This window comes from Heliangelus exortis, chromosome 2 (assembly GCF_036169615.1).
Source record: "Heliangelus exortis chromosome 2, bHelExo1.hap1, whole genome shotgun sequence".
NCBI lineage: Eukaryota > Metazoa > Chordata > Aves > Apodiformes > Trochilidae > Heliangelus > Heliangelus exortis.
In genome coordinates, this window is record NC_092423.1 from 95,035,960 (window position 1) to 95,053,823 (window position 17,864).

General features: G+C 37.2%; 1 protein-coding gene across 1 annotated transcript in view; it reads right to left on the reverse strand.

Annotated features, from left to right (window-relative positions):
• Positions 1 to 17,864, reverse strand: part of DOK6 (docking protein 6) — a 238,320-nt gene that overhangs the window by 116,342 nt on the left and 104,114 nt on the right. The window contains exon 3 of the mRNA XM_071737070.1: positions 6,302 to 6,416. Within this exon, the coding sequence (XP_071593171.1) occupies positions 6,302 to 6,416 (115 nt within the window). The remainder of the gene's footprint in view (positions 1 to 6,301; positions 6,417 to 17,864) is intronic.

Here is a 17,864-nt window from a genome sequence, read left to right on the forward strand (position 1 = left end):
AAGAATATTAGCATCAGTTAAGATGCATGAGTATGATGAATAAACCTCTAAACCAGAAGTTTCAAATAGAGTAGCTAATTGACTTTTTGCAGTACCCCAATACTATTTTCCCGAGGACCTGAATGGTGCAAGTTCTAGGAGAACACTGAAGTATAAACTCTTAAATAATAATAAAGATATTTCTTGATTGCAATGACTATAGAACTGCAGTTCATGCATGCCTGGAAAGACAGAAATCCCTTCAGTTCATCTACTTCTATTAAAGAATGGGACATTTTACTGGGGAGAAGACAAATAAATATCAGTATCTCAGGGAATGAGATTTCACAGTTGTAGTCTAAATATTTCTCTGGGATTTTGCCCCGTTTCTTTTTCATGTTAAATCTCATTCTACAGTGAAATCACATTTCAGCACTAACTTGTTTTGTTTCTCTTGTCTGTGCATCCATATTATTGGGAAACACCGCCCCCACCCCTCCCCCCAAATTTGATTTTATTAATAGGTTCACAAGTTCACCAATTTTATGCACATTCTATCACTAGAAATCAAGAGAAAGTTTACACAAAGCTGTGCTGTTGAGTTCACTGAGCCTACAAAAGCCAGGGACTTGTATCACTTACTATTTTGCTCACATCACTTAAGGAAAAATCATATTCTCACATAGTCTGTAACCGACCTAGTGATACCAGGAAATTTCATTCCTTGCAAGCTAGCTATTATTCAGGCACAATACCCACCACGCTAGCAAATTTCACAATAGCACCATAAAATTCTAGGTTTAATCAGTATTCATGTCTGCCAACTTCATTTTCTTGCAGGGCCTGCATAGCCACCATCACTCACTGCATCATATCTACAACTTCTGAGCGAGTTTACAGGGTATTTCAGAATGCCTCTCTCAGGGCAGACACTTGGGTTACTGCCACATTACAAACATTAGGCTTGCAGGAGGAAGAGCTTCTCAATAGCTACATGTGCCTGAGCACACCTGTATCTACACAAAAGCTAACAGCACACTTACCTGAAAAAACACAAACCACCACCATACAAAACAAAGAAAAAACCACATCAACCTCAATTCTTTTTAAAGATATTACAGAAAGACAGCACCTCAAACCCAGTAGATAACATCCAGAGTCAAAATAATTTCTCCATTTGCTTGATAATATAGTGCAGAGTGCAGGAAGGAACTATGTGTGAATGAAGAAGTGTTTCTGTGAGACTGTGTGGGACTTCACTGCTTTAGTTCCTAGAAATTTTCCTCTAAATTTTCATAGCTGCTATCTGAATGGCTGCAGCAACACAGTCTGATGCTAGGCATATATTCTATATTTGTTCTTGTGATGAGATCACTTCATATCTTAAAAACTCCTTTTTTTCTCCTCCTCGATTGAATGAAAAGCTAACTAGTATCTTTTTAACCTTTATTATGCTGCAGTAGATACCCTAAATTCCCCACTGCTTCATTTTTCTTCACAGCATTCTGTCCTTCTACTTAACCTGCTCATACATTTGTAAACATTTAATTTTCTCTCAGGTCTCTATGTGCTAGCAACCTGAGAGTTCTGCATCTCCCTGTTTATAAAGAAACTCATACTTTAATGATTCTTGATGTTTAAAAAAAAAATAAATTAAAATTCCATGAATTCCATTAATAGGATTAACTTTCACATGATTTTCAGAGAGGTTGAAACTGAGACCTTAGCAGGTTCCTTGCTAAGGAAGCTGCAATTTCCTACTGTCTGAAGAATAATTCCCCCTCTTTAGAGTCTGTCTTAAGTTCGCTGAGTAATAGACTACTTTTCATGTTTCTTAATCATCCATGACTTCTCATTAGTTTACATCCACTGAAACAATTCTGATGGCAACCGAGTCAATTTAAAAATTATGCTTGCTAAACACCAAAGTCACAAGTCTCAGCCCACTAGAACAGATGTCAGAGAGAGATATAGTGACAGCAAGCAGCTTCCTTCTCTCCCAGAGGAGGGATAATTTAAAGACTTTTTATCCCATGCTTTTTATGAAGGAACTGTAATATCTGATGCTGGTTTGCCCATCTAAGTATTTCAATAGAGCTTCAGAACTGAACAGATTTTCACAGCTGCTGTATGTTTGGGAGTGCTGGTGGCAGTGATGGGAACAGCTAGAAGATAACAAAAGCATATGGAGGATTTTTGGTTTTCTACAGAATATTTTTATTAGTAAATGAAGATTACAAAAATTAGATGCTCCTCAGATGACTAATTTGCTGAATTAGTCAATGGAAATGGGGGGGTTAGAGCCCACCCAGAGATCAGACTTGCCAGTAGCTGTCTTGAAGACAAAAAGCAAGCTGAGGGCCTAGAAGCCATAGGAGCTTAGGAAAAAAACTACAGGCTCCTAGGCAGCATACCCAGTGGGCTGGTATCAAAGCTTTCAGGCTTTCTGGGGAGAAGCAAACTGTTCTGTATGTTTAGAGATGAATTTTTTTTTTTTAATAATAGCATTTTACTGTACTTAATATCATAATCAAGAAAATTGAGTACCAGAAAAATGTTCTGATTTTTATCATATGGACATCACATACAAAGAGAAAAAGAAATCAGCTTGTGCTATCAAAACCAAAATGATTCAGTTGTTTTAAAACATTTTCTTGTACAACTCTTGTACAAATCTACCTCAGATTGTTTGGTTCCTATATAAAACCAACTCAGCTTTGAGCATTACTTCTTCCTCCTTTCCAATGAATTATTGACTCTATCTTCAGATCACCTTCTGCAATAAATTCAGTATTACTGTCCTTCCATTTTCCCCTGGAGGTCAGTATGAAAGCATGGATACAAAGTATTTGCTTCTGTATATTTAGAAACTCCAGGGAAAAATGTTCATAACATGAAACTTCGAGCTCCTAAATAATTCAAGAAGGTCAAGCATCTATGATTATAGAAGTAGATTTTTGACTGAGTTAAAAGGACTTGAGTGATTCTTTTCCACTGAAACCATGGGAAAAAAAAGAGGTATTAATGGAGCAGAAATATTATTGTTTTATCAAAGGAGTGGCCTGATTTGCCAAAACAAACCCCAATGCGTGTACATCACTATACGCATAAGGCTGTTAGAAGTCTATGCACTGTCCCATAGAAACCACTGCCTCCAAACATTTTTTGAGAGATCTGAGGAGAAGATGAAAATATTGTAAATAACAAGCAGCTCTCCGGATATTCCTTAAACTCCATGAAGTTCATAAAGGAAAGCAAGTTCTTGCTACATTTCAGCAGCAGCAGAAATGGTGGTAGTTACCTGTGGGAAGACAGATCTCAGTTGTGGAAATGAACTCCAAAGTAATTTTTTTTTTTTTTTTAGATTGTATCTTCCTAGTTCAGAATACACAGAAGTTTTGGTGGTCAAGGGGGTCAGATTGTAATAAAACTAAGAAGAGTATCTATCTCATCTGATGGAGATGATGCAGTTTATAATGTTAAAATAGACTGAAGGTATAGAGAAAGGCAATCTGATTGAAACTCTGCTATACCCACAGCTAAGGTTTGTAGTCTTTCAGAAATAGCAAAATATCTTACACTTTTATAGCTCCATCTTCTCTGTTTTCTGATTAGGATACTCTGAAACTGTTTCTTCTCCAGGCTGAACAGGCCCACTTCTCAGTGTCTCTTCATGTCATGTCTTCCTGACCCTGACCTTTGGTGGTTCTCCACTTGGTTTACTCCTGAAAGTCAATACTCTTATGCTTAGAGCACAAAACTAGCCCCAATACTCCAGATGTGGCCTTACAAGTGCTGAATAAAAGGGACAGAAGACTTCCCTATACCTGCTGTCAACTTCCTAATACAGCCTAGGATATGTTCACCTTGCTGTCCACTAGTACCCCAGGGCCTCTTCTGCAGAGCTGCTTCCCAGACAGTTGGCCCTCAGCCTGTCTTGTTGCCTGGGATTACTCCAGCCCAGGGGCAAGACCTTTCATTTGTTCTGACTGAATTTCACAAGGTTTCTGTGAAAACTGTTTCTCTTTCTCCAGTCTGCCCAGATCCTTCTGACAGCAGCTCCGCTTCCCAGTTTGGGTCTTCTCAATCTGGTGTCACCTGCAAACTTGCTGGGAGCACTCAGTACTCTCCATCTCATCATTCAGGTTGTCAATGAAGTTACTGAACAATATTGGTCTCAGCACTGATCCGTGAGGGGTCCACTACCTACTAGCTGCAAATGGCTTTGATCCAGTAATCACAACTCTTTAAGCACAGCCTATTTTCTACCCACTTTGTAGTGCCTTCCTTTTGCTGTTGATGCACCTTAAGAAACCTTTTCTGTTCTTCATCTCCCTGGCTAGTGTCAGCTCTGTCTAAGATGGAGCTTTCCTGGCTCCATTCCCACAGAGATGGACAATGACTTTGTATCCCCCTCAGGTAGTTGGTCCCCGCTTCTGTGTGCTTCAGTTTTTCTGCTAGAACTGAGTCAGGAGCTCCACATTCATCCAAACTGGTCTTCTGCAACACTCATCTTCTGAAGAAGGGGAAGGACAGTTCTTGTGCTCAAAGAGTGCTGTCCTTGAAGATTTGCTAGCTCTCCTGAGCCCTTTGCCCTCCAAGGCAAATATCCACAGGATTCTGCCAAGAATGACTCTGAGCAGAGTATCCCTTCTCGTCACATTATTGATCACCTACACAAACAAATTGTCTTCAGTTTGATCCAAAAATCTGGACTGCCTGTGTCCAGCCATATTTGCCTTCCAGTAGATACTGCTGGGGCTAAAGTCACCAAAGGGTAACAGCACCTGGGATTGTAAGGCTTTCCACTTGCCTTAAGAATGTTTCATCTGGCTTCTCTTGTTGATGACAAGGTCTTGCAGGGAGACATCTACTACAATATCGCCTCTGTTGGTCTGTCCTTTGACCCACAAGCTCTCCACTCATTTGTCACTTCACCCAAGGCTCCATTCACTCAAAACAGACCTTTATATAGACCATAGCCTTTAAGGTAGGGCATCTTGTTGGCACCTTATGGTACTCACACCTTGTATTACACAACAAGATGCAGGGTTATGGAGTTGCATTTTGTTTCTTACAGAAGAAAGGGATGAGTAAGCCAGACATGTTAAAGTTTCTTAGGTTTGCCCCTTCTTTGGTGAAATATATGCCTGAACCATAGTAACTTTAGGGAAGGAATAAAACCTTTTCATTAAAAAATGAAGGGAACGCATATGAAGGTAAACAGAAAAATTTCTACAGAGTTGATTTCACTGCTGTTGAGATACAATTAAATGTTTTTATTTGAATATTAGTAATATTATAAAATTATTACTAACTCTGAACATTCAAAATTAAAGTCTTTAATGTGAACTACTTACATAAGAATCTGTCAAAATGATCCTAGAAAGGCAGAGATTTTCTTTGTGTGTATTCTTAAATTTAAACTGATAAACAAACAAAACTGTCTCAATCCATTTTTTTGTGATGGGATGTCCAAATCAGCACTTGCTATGCTTGATCCAAAGTCCATCATAAGCTTACACATGTTTAATCTACCTTCATTGCATGTTTTTTATTTTTTGAATAACTAATGTGGATTGTAGAGCATGCAATGTTTATACATTACAATGTAATTTTAAAATGCACAGGTTCAAATATGTCACTAAGCAAATACAAACTTTATTGACTAAAAAAAAAAAAAAAATCATTCTTTTTAAAAAAACATTTTTTCAGGTAAAATAAACCCTGATAGACATGTACAATTGCATTTTCAAACAACAAAGCAGTGCTCCTTAATAGTGCAGTGTTCAGTATTGCACAAGTAACTACCTGCCATTACATACCATAATGCTCAAGTCTGTTCTCACCTTAACTCATCCATAATACCATGTAGCTGTTCAAGCCACAGACTGCTTGACATCTAGCTTTACAACATCCTGAGGTTTTAGATGGTATTTACTTCTTGTTTGCAATGGCACGATAATTATTAGTTTAGTAAGTGCCTATAGCAAAGCTGGGTAAAAAAAAAGAATGTTTCATGTCTTGACTTAATAATATCCCACAGGTATTTTCTACTCAATTTTAGCTGAAAATCTCCTCTTTAGACCATCTGCATCCAGTGAAAGATAAGTAATGGAAGAAGGAGCTCTGCAACACCCGCAAGACCTCCCAAAGTGTATTAAAAAACCCCTACCAGCCCCCCAGAAGTCTAAACTCTAAGGTTCTTGTTTACTTCAAATTCTTTTAAGCTAAGGATTTCTGTCTGGTGTTTTAAATTAATTAATCTGAGCAACACTTTGATGTGTTTCTTCAAGCCAGAGATGCAATACCAACTGCTTACCTGACTCACATGCAAATGTCTTTGACGTCTCATCATGAAAGATAATTGCCACTGCATGCTTCTTTGTCTCTCGAGGCAATCTAGTTATGTTTTTGATATTGTGCAGCTCGGTTACCTTAAAATGAAGAAAACTATTTCAGGTCAGTGTATATATAGTACAAAAATCAAAATATTAACCATAGCAACTCAATTTTTACTATAAACTGTTTTTCTCCCTGAGGCTATTTACATTTATGAGGTTTTTAGTTGACAAAAACACATAAATAGGTAGAGTCTAAGGCTGTAAAATTTCCTATAAAACTTAACGTATCAGAAAAGGAAAGGTCTACTTCTCTAATGAAGTTCTACTTGCAAACATAGTTAAAAAAATAACATCAAGACAACCTTGTGATTATTCCATAATGTAATTTCTAGTTTCTATATTCTTAGAACTTTGATCAGTTTCACAATCTGATTCAAATACATAACCTATATATAGGTATGGCAGTATTTTACTAGTTGGGGGAAGTAATTGAATTATCCTGCCAGTTAGTATTGCTACATTTGTAAGGATAGATATTCATCTCTCTTTAAAGTGCAATTGCCATCTTCATAAGAGCTCACAATATTATTTTCCAATATTAGGAAAACGTACTGAGACAAAGAAAAATAAACCATAACCTCGTAGCAGATTCACAGCATAAACAATTCAATCTATTACCATTTTCCTTTGATACAACTAGAGAACTACAATTAATGCAAATGGAAGCAAAAAATGTTACAGTCAGAGGTGATAGCACAGACTGCAATAAACTGCTTAACACTGCATTATAAAATACTTTTCTCAGTTTTCTGAAACTCTGGATAAACATTCTTTGGTGTGGGGGAGGTTTGTTTGTTTGGTTTGGGTTTTGTTTGTTTGGTTGGTTTTTGTTTGTTGTTTTTTTTTTCCTAGGCAGGACATCTGCCTCAGGCAGAATTATTTCTTAAAAACCTCATCCATATGAGTTTGCCCTAGTGAAAAAAATGGACTGAATGTGGGTGGGATTGGTTTTTTTTGTTTTGTATTTCTTATGCTCCCTGTATAGAGTTCTAGAATTCCTTCCCTTATGCTGGAAAGAATGTTTTTTTAAAAGACAGAGATTTCATATGGTGCAGTAAAAAACACGGAGATGTTGGGGCAAAAATACTGCAAAAAAGCTTGAGAGCAGATAGAGCCATCAAGAAGCCAGGGAAAGAACTGAAACAAAGCATAAAGTGTAGGTGCTGTTGACAAACCTGAGACCAGAACTGAAGACTGCTACGGGTCTATCTGGACAGCCTTCAGCAAAACTGAATCCAGTTTGCCAAGACCTGAGCTGTAACAGGTGGGCCAAAACTGGATGTGGTACTCTAGATATGTTCTAAGGAGTGAACAGTGGGGGATGCTCACTCCCTGTGCTGACAGTCCATGCTCCTCTTCACACAGCCCACGGAGCTGCTGGACATATTTGCTGGCTGAGGCACCAAGCCCCAGGTCCCTGTCCATAGGCTGCTCCCAACCTGTCCATCCCAAGCCTGTGCCATTGCATTGGGCTTCTCTGCCCCAGGGTTGGTGCCTGGCTCTTGCCCTTATGCAGTTTCATAAGGTCTCTGTCATCCCATTCCTCCAGCCTGAACTGGTCTCTGGAAGGTTGCCTGACTACCAAAAGTGCATTGACTGATCCTTCCTGTTGGGAAACTGTCTGGAAGAAAACAGACATGTGAGCAATCCTGACTCTTTAGCTTTAGGCCTTAAGACCCAGTTGCAAGGTTACTGAAAGATGAGCTATGGGAAAAAGATAAGGGAGCTGGCAGTAGAAAAGAAGAATAACAGGATAATGAGGTAGCCAGCAGAAGTTCTGTGAGAACAGAATTTGTGTCCAAGATATAGCCACCTGCAAGATATCGTTATATAAACAAAGGCTCTATATAAAGCGAGTGTCCACTGTTAATAAACGACTTCACTTTAACCATATTGGTGACTGCGTGTCGTCCTTTAAGCCTCCGCGGATTTTTCTTCCTACACCTTCCCAATATGCTACCAGGAGAGCTGGTAAGTGCGGACTCCATTACCTGCTCCAGGTACCTGATAACAATACTAACCAAGAGAGGATCCAATACAGACCTTGGCAGTTCTACACTTGGTACTGATTTCCAACTAGAGTATCACCCATCAACCATGACTTTCTGAGTCTGCCTGGCCAACCACTTTTCATCATCTAGATATCCTTCAGCTAAATGATAACACCCCAAACTGAATATAAGAATATTGTGGGAGACAGTGTTGAAAGCCTTGCTAAAGTTGTGTACCCAGTGTATCCACTACTCTCTCTTCATCCCAAATCATAGGTGGCTATGAGATTGGCCAGGCATGATTTACCCTTGGTAAATCATTACTGCTCCTTCCCAATTATTATATTTCCCTTCATATCCCTAGAAATAAGTTTTGAGGACACACTCCACAATTCTTCCCTTGGGCTGAAGCGAGCCTCTCACACCCATAGTCCCCCTAGGGTGATCTTTTGGCCTTGTTTTTTCAGATATAAGTGCACTTTTTCCTTGCCATTGAGCTCCTAATCCTTTACAGTTTTCTTTTTAGTCATGGCTCTTCAGGGCTTTGTAAGAAATCATTTATTTCTCCATTTTTTTGCCCTGGGGATAGAGAAGGGCTGAACACCACAGATATTACTGTTCCACTAAAGGATGACTAAAATATCTGTCATTTTTCCTTGATCTATGTGTGGTAAATGATCTAGTATGTAAGAGGAATCCTATGGCTTACTCAAAGCACTAATCACAAGGAAAACCTGAAAAAGAGAAAATAAAGCATTGGTAGGCAGGGAGCAGACTCTAGAATTCAAGACCTCAGGTAACACTACTAAATCCAAAAGCCATTACTGAACTCTGAAGACCCAGAAGAGCCCAAAGTAGAAAAAAAAGAAATATATGACTCTAATAGTCTTGCCAAAGAAAAATAAGATGTAAGAGCAAAAGATTTAAAAACATTTGAGACCCAGAAAAGTCCAAGTGATTGTGTATTATTATTCTATAATTTATATTTTTAAAATAATTTAAAGATGCACATAACTTTCCTCACAATGGTTAAAAAAAAAATCTGATAGAGCAATATGAAAGGGAAAACAATAATAGGAAGAAAATGCCCCCAGTGATTCTAGCAAAAGCAAATGAAAAAGAAAGTGGTATTTTTATGTGTATGTGCACCACTCAGAAAAAAAACATGACTGAAATCTTGTTATGTTAAAAAGGGGAAATTTTTCTTTCTGGATTAGAAGAAAAGGGAATAGAAGTGCTTTAAGCAGAGAAAATGGCATATTAAGCCTTCTTTGAGTCTCTCTCAGACAGCAGTGATATATGCTTTTCCTTAACATTTGAGTGCTATAGATTACTGAAAGATCCTGCAAAGCTGATAAGCTTGATAATATAGATACACAAAACCTTACATGTCTGGACTCAAAGCTACATAACTTTCACAGTAATATTTTTTCAAAATGTAACTACAGATGACTAGGGGTGCATACCTACCCATCTATAGATGATTTTATGGGTTATCTTGTTGATCATTACATTAAGCCTGTTTTATTAAATATATTGACAGAATTTTTCTTTATCCAGGACCATTCACACACTTAGGAATACTGTCAGCACAAACTGAACAAACAACAGAATTTTATTTGCTGGTGGGAATTTAAAGTCTGAAAGGGACAATGAAAACACCATCAAATTCTAATGAACTCATTTTCAGTACCCATATGAGAGATTCCTTTTAACAAAATGCAATGGCAAGTAAAGAAAAACAATCTCCATTCATTGAAAAAGGTGGTTTTTTTAAACACATTTCAACTTTACTTTGTTTCTGGAATCATCTGGAATGATATCACCTCCTTAGGCAGCACAGAACTTCTTAAGACTCCGATATGACAGGCAAAGAGTTACATGAGTAGCTTCTTCTAAACTCCCTGACTTTTTTTTTTTTTTTTAAAGCAAGGCTTTTTTAGCCATCATTAGTTTCACACGGAAGTTACATTCCTTTTCTCTACACCTTTCCACAAAAATGGATGCATTTCAAACTACCAGTAAATATTGTGTGAGACCTCTTTTCTTGTCAAATGCTTTAATGGTTTAACATGGGTAGTCAAAATAGTTCTGCCAGTTAAAAAAAGTTAAATGCTTTGTTTTACAAGAAAGGAAGTTTTCCCTGGAAATAATACTGTTCAGTCATAATATTCTGAGGATAAAGGGAATTTATACAGATGTTATCTAGGAAAAATAATAAATTTTACTGATCAAACTATCAGAAAAAAGAAAATAGGGAAAAAGTGACTGTGTTTTAGCACTCACTCCCATCATTAGGTCTGATAAAGCAGAACTGGTTGACCAGGACTCTGTAGAGATAGGTGTGTAAAGCCCAGGATACTGTCAGCTTTCTTTGCAGCAAGGACATTCCTGGCTTGTGTGACCCCAAACCACAAACAGGTTTAAGAAGCAGTTCCAGTTTTATCTGTTTGGCAAGACAACCAGCTGAGAGAAACCTCTTCCACCAGTTATCATTTCAGAAAACTGAGTTGATGCTATCATGAGAGGTCATATTATCAAATAAGCCCATCAGTATTTCTATTGGATACATAATTTTTAATACCAAATAGAGGTATGAATTTCTGCTTCCATGTTCATCTATTGAAATTGCACCATATGTTTCCTTTCACAATCAGAGAAGAAAGATAGAGGCAAGAGTAATAATATTGTGAAAGTTTATCTTCCGACTGCTAGAGAAAATTGAAGTTAATAAAATTCCAAATTCTGGGTTTAACACCAATGAAGCATGAGTCATTTCTCTACTTGCCAAACATTTGCAATTAAAAAATGAACACCTGAAAGTTTATAGGTTTTTTTATGAAGGAAAAACAAACTTTGCCTGGGAAAGGAGACCATTTCATCTCAGTGAACTTTAAACTGTGGTTTAAATTTTATCTATACTTCAAAAAAACCTCCACGAAAACAAAGAAACTAACAAAAAGTGCCCAGACAAACAAACAAATGAAAAAACCAACATTTTTAAAGGGGAAAAATATGAAAGTTACTGAAAAATACAAAATCCTTCAAAAGTCATGTCTTTTTTGAAATAATTTAAAACACCACTTTGAAAACTTTTAAGAAGGATTTAAAAGATGAAAAAAATCAATCAAACAATTTTTTTAAAAAATAAAAGGCCTTCTTTTTATCAGTAGTGCATTTTTAGGCATTTTTAAGTGAGGAATGTTGTACCAAAATTTGCACCCTTTGTTATCATAGCAGATCTGTGGACAGAATGCAGTCTAGTTTATTGGAAAAGACTGTTCTTTGTAACAATAATTAAACAAATAAATTTAGAACATTGGTAATACTGCACCAATAAGAAGAAAAGAATAAAGGGAAAATTCAATGTGATATTACACGTGTAAGTCTTACCTAGATGTTCCACAACAAAAGATGGAAATATTCCCATTGTGAGACTATACTTTGCCTAAAACTTTGGTAATATTAAAACAAATCAAACCAACATAAACTTTGAATATCAGTTTTCCGACTTCCCTCCATTTGTATCCTTCTAGAACAAAATAAGCTTCAGCAACAAATAAGATCCCTAATATGACCTGTTTAGTGAGCAATCTTGCAATTAGATTACTTGCCTACCTTTATCCTTTATGATTTCTTCCAGTAAGCTAAACAGATCCAGATTTTGTATTAACCTATGATTATGTAGTTAGTACTTTTCACCAGTGCATTACTATGTTAACTTAGGTGCTATTATTCAGTGCAGTACTCCATATGGTGCTCAGTGTGATACATGTTAGGAACTCTTAGCACCTGGCCCATTTCTCAGTTCTCCTACTCATCATCAATTACTCCTGCCTCGTATGTCCATCACTCAGCAGCCCACACATATGTTTCCTTGCTTTTTAGGACTTTACAGTCTCTTTTTGCTTGATCTGTATCAGTCCCTAAAACCATTTTTCCTGTTTCTAAAATGGCAAAGAACATTCGTTGAACAAAAAGGTGGAATAACTATTTTACTTAGATGTAGCGATGTTTTTGTTTGCCAAGCTTTTTTAATTCCATTTCTTTTCCAGACATCAGTCTTGAGAGCAAGAAAAAAAGTTGGAGAGGACTCCTCTGAAGGAACCAACAGTTCACAAATCTTGTGTTCTCTGCTCAAAAAGATAAGATGATCAGAAGATGAAGAGAGCTTATGTCCTCACTTAAAAAAAAAAATCTTAAATGTATCTTAGTTTCCTTGAAAATTTTGCCTATCCTTTGTCTTATGATGATCATTTGTACCCTGAGAAATTCACAAGAACTTGAAGTCACTTCTTTGCATGAAGTTCCTCAACTTGATGCTCATACCACTTCCATTCTTTACTTTCTGTCAGAATGTTCAACCATTGCCTGAAGCCAGGGGATTGAATTACCAGAAAAATTAGAAGTATTGCTCAACATTAATTTTCATGCATTTTTGTGCTAGCAGACTTGGAAAAGCATGGAAAAACATCCTGAGTGATTTTAGAACTATAACTTCACTTTTCCGTAGCTAAAACAACTGGTGTCTGATTTCAGTAACGTCATGCTGTGTATACCTAGTAAATAATTCAAGTGGGGTTTTTTTCCACTTCTTTTGGGCATCTTAATTATATTCTTAGATGTGAAAGGCTGTAAAATTATAAAATATGCTTAATTTAAATAAAGGTTCAGATTAGCTGGTATTTGTTGCTTCTAAATGGTCAACATATTCTAACATTTTTCTGATTATTTCCTTTGGAAATATAGCTCTCTCAGAGGAAGGATTTTAGGAACAATTCCATGTCCAATTCTTATTGTATTAAAAATCTGTTCTACTTCAAGGTTCTCAACATCTAGGATCTGTAATATCCACTTTTATGTTACATGGAAATATAAGGTGCACACATATATGACACACCTGGGCTCTGGTGCTCAAATTATACACTGAAATAGATTTAATAACTCTGCCATAATAATAGAAGTTTACTTCCAAATCACATATTGGATCTACATCACTACCAAAAAAATATAATTCTACGATAAATAGAAAGAATGTCCAAAACAGAAGAAAACCACAAAAATCATGCATAAAATCTCAGATGTGTGCCTCCCATATGAAATTAGGGGGGGAACAATTTTGAGACTCCATCTACTGAATGTTATTTCCATTGTGCAGATCCTGGAAATTGCTTGGGCAGAGGAAAAGGTCTGAATTTGCATAAATGGATTTCTGTTTTACATTGCTCACTACCTTCCTGTCATTTAATTTCTCCCTAGCAAAAAACAGAAACAGAAGAGAGAGCTACAAAGTGCAATTGTTCATCCTCTTATTTCTTAATAATGGTCCACATACTACCATCTGTTGTGTAATACCATGCAAGCAGTAATGTAACAGAGCAAAAGGCAAGGGACTCTAGTGAATAATGCTCACACAGTAGAGAACCACTTCAGACCCAAAAGATCATGACAATAAGAGAGCAACAGAAGAACCAAGAGCTATGTTAACTATCATAGCAAGACAAGGGCAAAGGAGGCACCAACAGGCTAATATCACGCTGAATGCTGCTGCCAACCTGCAAAAGGAGAAAAGGAGATGGTGGCCCATCAAGAATGACAGGACGATGGAGGGGAGCATCTCAAGGAAACAGAACATCTCTCTTTAGCTCAGATTTCAGTCACCCTACAGTTATCAGCATCTCCTTTCATGTGATTAAATGCAATTGCCACAGAGAAGAAGTTCTGTTTGAGCTCCAGATAGAGCTGGATGTAATTTTGGCTCTTAAAAAAAAAAGGCAGTGTTCTGCCTGAAAAGCCTAAAGACCTTTGAGAAGGGGGAAATGGCTACATTAACAGAAGCATGTGGCTTTTCTTCTTTACTCAGCATTCATTTGATCACTTCTACAATACTGTGTCCAGATTCAGAACCCTGGTGCAATCAATAAACCAGAGCGAGTTCAGCAGAGGTCCCCCAGGACAGCCAGAAGAGGACCACCTGCCCTGTGGGGAGAGGTTGAAGGGATGTTTGCTGCTCCAGAGGTGGCTTGAGGGGGGGCATCTAACACTATCCCCCCCAGTGTCTGCAGAGAGGTTGTCAAGGCAACAAGAGAGCTCTTCCAAGAGTGCTTGGTGGAAGATGGACACTGGGCCTAAACGGAGACAAGAGCTGTTTAGGCTGCATAAGAGAAGCAATAGTTTGACTGTGAAGACAACTCAGCAGTGGGACAGGCTGCCCAGAGAGGCTCTGTGGTCTACAGACCTGGAAGTTTTCAAGCCCTAGCAGGACAAAGCTCTAAGCAACCACATGTGACATCAGAGCCAGCTCTACTTTGAGCAGGAGTTGAACAAGAGACCTCCCGAGGGCCATTCACATCTGAATGAGCCTGTGTGTCTAAGAAGGGGATGCTAGCAGATCTGTAAGGCTATTTGGACTTCTGTGGGTTTGGACAAACCCATGTGGGATTAAGCATTCACAGTATTTTAAGACAAAACACTTTTTCTTGTGCATATTTCACACAGGAACAGAACATGACAATCAGCAATCGGACCAGGGGATGAAAGAGACAGTAAAACATGACTTGAAGTAAAATAGTACTAAAAGGCAGGCAAAACCAAAAATAGTTTCATGAAAGTATAGGAAAACTTAAAACACAGGATTACAAGAGGAACATAAGAAGGGAGGAGAAAAATTGCAAGATCAGAAAAAGGAAGGAATAGATCATAAAAAAGCAAAACAAAATTCGCAAGGAATTCAGAAGAGTTTTTCCCATCTCTGTGGATTTATCCTTGGAAGAAGATAAGTTGTTATGGTAACAACAGTCTCCAGGAACTTTGCCAATGAATGGCATATCAACCTTCACATTATACCTTTGGGGCAGGTCTCCAGCTGCTAGATCAGAGTAACACAGGTTTAAGGAACTGCTACCAAGTGAATGTTCATTCCTGTAAGGACTAGATGGAAACCACACCTATAACAGCAGAAGGAATCTTATCTGTTAGCTGGAAAGGTAGATAATAAAAACAAGCAAACAAAAAGGGACAGAATGAAAGTTGGTGTTGAAAATAAATCAGGTTAAATATAAGCAAGTAAAATTAGGCAAGAAACTGAAGTGTGATGCAACAAAATATGCTTAGGTCTGATAGCAGAGGGATACTGAATAATTTCTTCTCCCGTTCCAGGTAAAACTGAGATTTCAAAAAGACATGAAAAAAAAAAAATTTTTCAGCAATTTTGGAGAATTTTGATGGCATGTAAATTTATACTGAATATAAAATAACATTTTTTTAAATTTAGCAATATTCAAATAAATTTAAAAGAAAGAGAAAATCTGATTCCTTATGTCATCTCTCTTTTTCTCAGTCTTCACTCACTATTGTTAGTAGCACTATTGCTGACTTTCATATGTGCTATCACCTGGGTAGTCAAATTCATCCTGTATTCTGTCTGCTTAATTAATAAGCAGTTACAAACTCTTCACTTTGCTTCAATAAAATCTAAAAAAATCAAGGACAGGAGCCAAGCTTACTTGATTAGCTTTTGTTATGTCACTTTATATGCTATATTGTTTCACAGTCTTTGTATATCAAACCTACAAAGGCAGAAAAAGTATATTAAGTAATACCAGCTACCTCTAATAGCCAAAGAAGTTTTTTTCCAAGCCAAGTTACTTTACTTTCTCTCAAACTGCATTGCTGTAATACTGCCAGGATTGAACTGCTGACTGATCCATAAAATCAACCAGCCTACTGGGATTAGTCTGGTTTTGGCTGGTAGCCTGGCATTTTAAAGCAATTGTTAAAATCTGATCTGCTCACGTGTATGTAGACCTCTTTCATTAACAAACATTTTAATTAGGATTTTAAAATAGATACTAAAAAAGAATTGCCTTCACCCTTCAAAGGGTATTTTTATAGGCAGTAATTTGCAATATAAAAATCTCAGTTCTTCCCAATCCTGTATTCTCAGTATCCTAAAGAACCTCTGAAATATGCTTTCCAATCTGACCTTTCATTTAGATGTGCAAACTGAATACCAGAATACCAGAATACCAGACTACTGTGTTTGTATAGAATTTTAAAAAGGGGGAAAAAAACAGCCTTCTGCAAAAGTGAGTGTTGTCAAAATTTGAAAAACTAATTCCTTAATACAGAAAGAACACTCTACTTTGAAACCCAGGTCCACATCTGGAAAATGACAACACACTAGAGGGGTGGCAGAGAGGGAAGATGATTCACAATTGAAATAAAAAAGGCTTCCCAAATATCTTTACAAATTCTGACTACAATAATAATAATAAAAATATACTTTCAGTATGAAACTTCTTGCTAGTGTTACTAAGGATGCAAGAAGTAGCACTGTGCTTATGCCTGAGAGAGAAAATGGGGCATTTCATTACTGTAGTTTAATTATCCAACTAGAGTAATAAAACAATACTTCACCATGAACATGCAAATGAATTACATCATTATCTGAGTTTTAATAGCCTTATGTGGCTAGTAAAATATACTGGACAGTAAGAAACTGTTTCCATTTTTAAGAGTTTTACCTTTTAACGATCTCAAAGCCCAGACCTTTACTAGTTTCAGCCCAAAGGTATTGGTTAATTAAAAGGAATATTTTATTGGTCTTTGTATAAAGAGAACAGCAGAAATACACTTTTCTAAAACTTCCTTTAAATATTCTTCTTGGTTTATTTAAATTTCCTGACCTGTAATAATCCCCAAATAATCTTTTTAGATAAACTCAATTAAAAATAACACAGTCTACATTTAAAAAAAAATTACAAGCGAAGCCATGCTTACAAAATATAACTTTGCTGAGTGCAGTAAGTGGTGAGTATATAATTCTTTCTGTTAACCTGCTAGGTATAACTAACTATAAAATCTCTCACCACATTACCAAACTGGGTCAGGAGTGCCAAAGGATGCAAGTAACTGTAGGCTTTCAATGTACATAAATTATTTTGACTATATCTATGTTGTACATTATGCCAGTGGCTGAGCCCTGGGTTTAACTTCCCTTCCTACCTCTTTTAAACTGTAAAAGCCTTCAGCTTAGGCTGCAGATGCCTTTCACCAGATCTTGAAACCATGAGGATGCATTGGGTCAAACTTAGGTGAGACAAGCTGGTTTACTGCCATAGTGATGCTCACAGGAGAAAAAAGAAATCGTGCTTGAGAGGCATCTCGTGATGCAGGTCTTAAGAACCCCTCAGATGATGGGTATCCACTGAACTATCAAGAGCTATACTTCAGAAAAAAGGAAATTACAATAGCCAGGAAAGGAGAAGCAACATCATCTTTGGTTTCCCTGCTCTGACTCTTTTCACTCGATTCCAAAGGTGAGGAAGCCACACACACAAACGCAGGACTCACATGGGGGCTCTGCCCCATAGCTGGCTGTGAACAGCAGCAAGTGGTACAAAGTCATGCAAGCACATACACAAGCACAACCACAGAGATATCAACTAGCCTAACTTTTATTTATTAATTTATTTATTTATCAGGATTA